The 7,366-nt window shown below is 43.0% G+C and overlaps 1 protein-coding gene across 1 annotated transcript; it reads left to right on the top strand.

The window, feature by feature from the left end:
• Positions 1 to 6: 6 nt before the first annotated feature.
• shox (shox homeobox) lies at positions 7 to 7,144 on the top strand (the record flags this gene model as incomplete). The annotated part of the gene is made up of 6 exons (XM_068746600.1): positions 7 to 223; positions 1,686 to 1,894; positions 4,390 to 4,447; positions 4,620 to 4,708; positions 6,489 to 6,701; positions 7,055 to 7,144. Coding segments are annotated over 6 exons (876 nt in total), but the record flags the coding sequence as incomplete, so codon positions are not given.
• Positions 7,145 to 7,366: the final 222 nt, after the last annotated feature.

Here is a 7,366-nt window from a genome sequence, read left to right as displayed (position 1 = left end):
TCGAAATCTTTCGATCAGAAACCCAAGGAGACGAGCAAAGAGAGTATCACGTACAGGGAAGTTTTGGAGAGCGGGTTGACGCGGGCGAGGGAGCTGGGCAGCCCGGAGACCAACCTGCAGGACATAACGGAGGGCAGCCACTGCCCGGTGCATCTGTTCAAGGAGCACGTCGAGCTGGAGAAGGACAAACTGAAGGACTTTAACGCCTCCAGAGCCTCCGAGGGTAAGAATTAAGGGCTCCGTGTTGTTCTCAGTGAATACTCCGGTTTGCATCGGGACATTTCTCAAGTTCAAATGTTTTCTTTATCCGCGCAAAAAGAGTTTTATTATCACAGAGGAGCATGTTTTTTTTTTAGTTCAGGAAAATGTGCAGAGTTAAAACAATATTCTGTTTTTACATGGGTTATTTCACACAGCAGGAGGCGGGCCCTTCGTCCTGCAGTCGTTTTAACTATTTGATGATTGTTTTAACTCCTCGGCCAATCAAAATGCAGTAATTGCATTTTTTTTATATAATACAATTTTATATTGACCTCGTTTTAATGGTAATTTAATATTTTGTAAATCCAAAAGTATTTACCAACAAAAATAACTGAAGCCTGACAGAATATGGAAGTCTTCTCCACTGCCAGTTATTTTATTTATTTTAGCGACATTATAGATTATATTTGACGTTATTTAAATGTTTAGCTGCGGTACCTCCGCTGATGCGCCTTTATAATTCTATCGCCTGCGAGTTCTTCATACTCCGGTACTATGACGCGCCCCAGAGTCACATTTTGAGTTGTTAAATTTGTCTCGACTAGAAAACTGCAAGCAAACAATCACAGAATGCCTCCTTTAAATATCTTGTCATTTATGAAACGGTTAAAACGCGCAGCCGAACAGCAGAAGAGGCCTCGTTTCACTCAGCAGTCACACTGCGCCGTGGAAGTTTGAGACATTTACAGAGTAATTCGAGCTTGTTTCTATATTTATCCTGTAGTAGGACGCAATGATCCCCGTTGCTCCGCTTTATTCTGCAGTATTTGCTCATTGCATTCAGGTAGTATTTTGCAGAAGAACGTGTTCTCTCTGCGCGTCTGGGTCTAAACACACATTTTGCATTATTTTAAACGTAAAATCTAAACGGCTTTCACGGGTGTAAAACGACATGCTCACCTCATAAAGCTGCGGCTGCCAGGCTTGTTATTAATAATCAAACAATGATCACCATATTCATTCATCACCAGAGGGACGTGCAGAGGAGCCTCCACGCACGCTGGCAGCGTTGCAGCGCAAACGGCGTGGAATACAGACATTTATGGAATGTCAAGACCTTTTTATTTACAGCCTGAAATCACCTCTGCGTGTTTATCGGAGGCGCCTGAATCTGAATCTCTGCTCTTTAAAGCATATTTAACCGGGTTCCTTTTTAAACTGCCATCACACACGGACTCATGGAGGCCTGAAGCGCATGTAGCCATGCACATATCTGTGTGTTGCGGCCGAACGTCCAGACATGAGGCCCCTGACAGGGACCAGTGTAAAGCAGAGGGGGGGCAGCAGCAGCGTGCGTGTGTGGTGTGTGCGTGTGTGTGTTAGTAAAGAGTTAGAGAGATGGTAAAGATGTAAAACCCAGAATTTGAACACATATTCTCCCCCCCCCCCCCCCCCCCCAAAAAAAACCATGGGCCGCCCAACAGGGATATACGAGTGCAAGGAGAAAAAGGAGGACGTGAAGTCGGAGGACGAGGACGCACAGAGCAAACTGAAGCAGCGGAGGAGTCGCACGAACTTCACCCTGGAGCAGCTCAACGAGCTGGAGCGGCTCTTCGACGAGACGCACTACCCGGACGCGTTCATGAGAGAGGAGCTGAGCCAGCGGCTGGGGCTGTCCGAGGCCAGGGTGCAGGTGAGCAGACTGGTGTGTTCAGGTTCTGTCAGGATATCTCAGCTCTGATCGTTCGAGCGGCTGCAGGGAAACTGCAACATTGTGTTCTGGCGCGACATTAAGATCGAGTTTTTGTTTTGGTTGCAGCTTGCAGGGTTTAAGATCAAAATAATTTCAAGGGAAAACACTGCGTGAGCCACAAGTCATGCTTAAACCCGAGCCTTTCCTCCCGCTTCTGGTCAGACACAAAGAGATGATTTTTGTCTGCTCTGGACCGAAAGTAAAAAAAACTCATCAGTCTCCTATAAAATTATTTCGTCCAGATTAATTCGAATTTAGATCCAATATTTCAGAACGCGGCGCGTGTCTTCTGTGGTAATCGGGAATAAATGCATATAAAATTAAAGACAAGTATCATCTTTTAAACGCGGTGTTTTTGTTATCCACGTTTGGATAAAAATGACGTCCTGATCGTGCCTGTAGAAACTATAGACTCTTCTCCTTCCACCCCTGTACCCCTACGAACCCCTCCAATAACATAAATAAAACAATCCCAACCAATGATTAAAATGAATGAAGAGCCTGAATGGCTGCTTCAGGGGACGCGCTGTTATGTCAGCTCGTATCTCTCATCATTTTCTTTGTAATATCTGCCATTGTCTTGATGCAGTGTCCCCATAAAAGCAGATTAGAAATAACTCAATTCTGGCCCAACTCTGCCGCTGTTCGGCCATCTAATCGGATGAATAAGAGCCTTCATAGAGGTTTAAAAGCCACCAACTGTACCATTTTGATCTGAAAATTGACAGACATTGTTTACAATAGTATATTACAACCACCACTAATAAAGTTTATAGCCTGCGCATTAAAATGAATGATGGCGTAAGTATGGCCGCTGGTGCGCATGTTCCTGTGATCAGACAGTGAACGCGCAGAGCGCGCTGATTGTTCCTCCTCGGAAAACGACGCATGTTTATAGGCTCTTCTTCTTCGGGCCTCTTTTTAGGCGTCTTTTTTTTTTAGGAACATGTTTTCTCCAGATTTAGTGAGCGTGAATTGCAGGAGGGCTGTTGCAGGCTGTGAACCAGCGCTCCGAGCAGCTGTCAATGAATCTAATTGAAAGTTATGAGAGCTTGGTGAGGAGCAGGCAGTAATCCGGTTAGGACTAATATCTCTGGGTTTCTGGCGCGCTGCTAAATTAAATGTCATTATTCACTGTCTCTATTAAAAAATCAAAAAGGAAATGAGATTAGGGTATTTGTGAAGCGCATCATTGAGTGGCCCTTAATGAAGAAATAACTGTCTGAACCAGTGTAGTTCACTTTGCTTAACATACTGGCGCGTAATTGGAATTGATCTCGGGCCCATCTAATATTAGCCTTGATTTATCTGAGGGATTTCTGTGCATCTAAAATCACCTGGGATTCTCACCAGCACTTTTTCCATCATCATTTACCGCCTGTACATTCAGGACAATTTACAGCGTGTGCTCGTGTAATAACAACAACAACAACAACAACAATAACAATAATAATAATAACAATAATAAGAATAATAAGAATAATAATTGATTGTTTCAAAAATGTAAATGTTATATTACGAAAATAATGTGCCTATATATTCTTATATAATGTTACTATTTTCTTTCATACTACTACTACTAACACTAACTAATAATAATCATGATAATAATAATAATAATAATAATAATAATAATAATACATTTCCCCAGTCCCCTTTCTCTCCTGCCGTTAGTCTCGTCACTAATACACATTTATCGACTGCCCTGTAATTGCTGTCCCATCGACACAACGTTGTCCGCCTTTCCACGCTGCTCAGAATGGTTCCACGGCACCTTGAATCATCATCACCATCATCATCATCAGTCTGCGGACTTTGTGCTCCGCGACCAATCCCCTAATTGCGCATCTGTAAATGATAATCGTTGCGGGGTCGAAAGGGGGGGGGGGGAGATAATATTATTCACCAAGATCATTAGGCGATTAACAAAAGGCCTGCAGCCCCAACGAGGAGTCACAACTTCGACGGCGGAGTATTCCGGCATTCTTGCAGCATTCCGTCGCGGTCTGTGAGGTTTTGGTTTAATGCTGCGGTACTTTATTATTGTGGCACCACGTTCCTCCAAGCATTTAATTATCACGCTTATACCGAGCTGTGGTTTAATTTCAGGATTGTCTCTGGTGTGTTATTTCGACTGGCATCCTTTTTTTAAATTGCACTTGTGTTTTATTTATTTCATATAACTAATGCACCTTTATTTTTATTAGTCCTACAACAATTTATACAACTAAGTAGGTTTTATTTGCTAAAATATTTGTTGTCACTGTTTAGAAATAAATGGTTTGTCCATTGTACTATAATCGAATGACATATGAATAAAAAAGTATAAAATGTTAGTATCAGCTTCAGTGTTAGCTTGTCTTTTATTATTATTATTTTTCTTCTTCTTATAATTATGATATGTTCTCATCAACCATTTGCTTTTTCTTTTATAGGTCTGGTTTCAGAACAGAAGAGCAAAATGTCGAAAACAAGAAAATCAGATGCACAAAGGTAAATGTCGGCTTTTTATAACATTTTGAATTATCTCAAAAATTTTGCTTGAGTTATTTTGGTTTAACAATTTGACACTATTTTTATCTGCATGTGGAAAAACTGTGACCTCCCTATCTCACATAACAACAACTGTCTGGCTGTCTGACAGACATCTTTCCCTTCTCTCCAGGTGTTATTCTGGGCAGCGGCAGTCACCTTGATGCATGCAGAGTAGCGCCCTACGTCAACATGGGAGCCCTCCGGATGCCCTTCCAACAGGTAGGCCATGTTCTTTATAAGCAGGCGCTGATAATGCTTTCAAAAATTACGATTTAATATGATTACATGATAGAACTCTACATCAGGACAAATTAATAAATGCACATATATATAAAAAAAACCCAACTCAGTATCTTGTGTGGAAACAGAGGACTCTACAGGTCAACGTGTGCAGCTTTGTGTGTGTATGTGTGTGTGTGTGTGTGTCTGTGTTGTGGCAGAATGAGAGTCATAATAGGTGTTCTATATTTGCACACTGACATGAATCTATAGGTCATGTGCAGCTATTGGATGAAAGTGATGAGAGACAGTCTGTGTGTGTGTGTGTGGGTTGGAGGGGGATGGAGCAGCTCTAAACTCAGTGCTGTCTCACCTCCTGACTGTGAGGACTGTCCAGGCATCCAGGCAGAGGGGAGGTGGACAGACATTTGATCTGCTGTTATCTGCTTTTTAATCCTGACCACTGTGTTGTCTGCTTGACCCTCGTGAAAAGCAGCGCCCTAATTAAACCAACAGTGAGGCAGGCGCAAGCACATAAAAGAGATGATGAAAGCAGGGAATAGAGTGGGCTCTGATGGATATTGGCATTGAGCTACACTGGCAGGGTTGGATGCTTGAGGCCTGCATTTTGAGAAAGGCTTGCTGTTTGAGGTTGAAATAAGCAGTGGGCAGCATCACAGATGGATTTTACAACGCAACATTTAAAACAACAGATCGGTTAGATGTTTCGTTTGGTGCAAGACTTTAACCGCAAGGTTTGAGGGTTGAATGTAGCCCGGAACCTTCGTGTCACGTGATTCACCTCATCTAGTCTTCTGTATCAACTGGCACATAAAGGAAAAACAGATTTATTTAACAAAAAAGCGATGCAACATATGAGTGTGTGAGTTTAAACAGAACATACAAACACAGTCACCATCTGTAGAAGCATTAAAAAAAAAGAACTTTTTTGCATGAGCACTACAAATTATGGTTCAAATTAATTTTCCCTTTCTTTTATCAACATTAACACAAATCACTTTCAGTATTTTCAGTGGATATGAGAGGTGAGAAAGTAAAAAGTAATATTTCGTCAAGTTAAAACTTTGACTTTAAATCATTCTATTTTGGTTGGAGAAGAAAGCATGAAATAGTTTCGTTTTAGCACTTCTTCCTGCAGCGTTTGAAACACATGAACGATGGCAACAGGCTCAGCTCGATGCTTCTGAAGTGAACGGAGGCTTAATTTTCATCTACTTCTTATAAAATAATTGCCAAGAATGTGAAAACTGATATTCTATGCTCCTTATGGTTTCTTTTTCCCTTGACTCAGGAATATGTCTGGATAAATATTTATAACTCCAAATATGTGAATATCTTTTTAGTGCAAAATTGTTTATTTATGCAATTGAATACATAATCAGGATAACAAGACTGCATATTTCCAAGGGTATAACGGAGTCCTCACTCTGAATTAAACAAATCTGTTCTAGGTCTTAGAAAGACTTTGATTCGAGATGATTAAATTGGATGTGGTGTCTGAGAGCAATGTATGATTCATTAACTTTTAGAATAGCTGACAAGAAAAAAGGGCTGAAGTGCAGAGTGCAGTCCTGAACTATTTTCTTAGAAAACAAACTGTAAGCAACAGCTCTGAGGGGGCAAAACCTGAAGAGGGGTTTAATAGTGTCAGAGTGTGAAACGTAAATCCTAAACCCTCCACACACACACACACACACACACACACACACATCGCCTGCGGCATCCATGCTGACAAACTTTGCTCTTTGCTGTTCTGCAGGTTCAAGCTCAGCTCCAGTTGGATGGAGTCGCCCATTCCCACCCTCACCTCCATCCTCACCTGGCTGCTCATGCCCCCTACTTGATGTTCCCACCCCCTCCCTTCGGACTACCAATCGCATCGCTAGCAGACTCTGCCTCTGCAGCGGCCGCGGTGGCAGCAGCTGCCAAAAGCAACAGCAAGAACTCCAGCATTGCCGACCTGCGACTCAAGGCAAGAAAACACGCCGAGGCTCTGGGACTCTGACCCCACCGGGCTGCCTCGCCGCTCGCCTGATGCCCATAAGCGCCTCTCGCACAAGACTGAGCCTGTGAAAGGGCCGTGACATTCACAGCTAAAACTAAACTAAACAAAAACACTGAGAGAGAATGAAAGAGAGGAACGCGTACAGAGAGGGTGGAGAAGAGTGTGTGTGTGAGAGAGAGGGGGAGAACAGAGGAGGAAGAAAATAAGAAAAGAAGGAGGGAGCGGGAAAATTGTCACAAAACCAGCTGCCAAAACAAACCACTTGTAGAGAACGGTAATTAAATACCAATGAAATCACCTTCTACTTTTCGCCCCAACAGGCAGGACTTCTGCGGGGCCAGTGGCTCAGTCCACTCCAGGCACAGATCTCATCCCAAGGACCGTACAAACACATGTGGATGTCTGTCTGAGGGCCGAGCCGGGGCCCGTCAGACCAGAAGATTTAGAACAGAGCAAACTGACAGGCAGCTAAGTAGAGCCTCACTGGCGCTGGCTGCCGCCATGTTGACCATGCAGAGAGTTGAGCATGGGGGTGAAACGAGCCCAAAACGCCACCTCACAGAGGCATTGGAATGGCTCTCACCTTTACAACCCCCCCGAGCCCCACCCTCCCTATAAAAATGAAGATAAAA

This window comes from Brachionichthys hirsutus, chromosome 12 (genome assembly GCF_040956055.1).
Source record: "Brachionichthys hirsutus isolate HB-005 chromosome 12, CSIRO-AGI_Bhir_v1, whole genome shotgun sequence".
Lineage (NCBI taxonomy): Eukaryota > Metazoa > Chordata > Actinopteri > Lophiiformes > Brachionichthyidae > Brachionichthys > Brachionichthys hirsutus.
The sequence above is the reverse complement of the archived record's forward strand: the minus strand, read 5'-3'. Positions and strand labels throughout refer to the sequence as shown.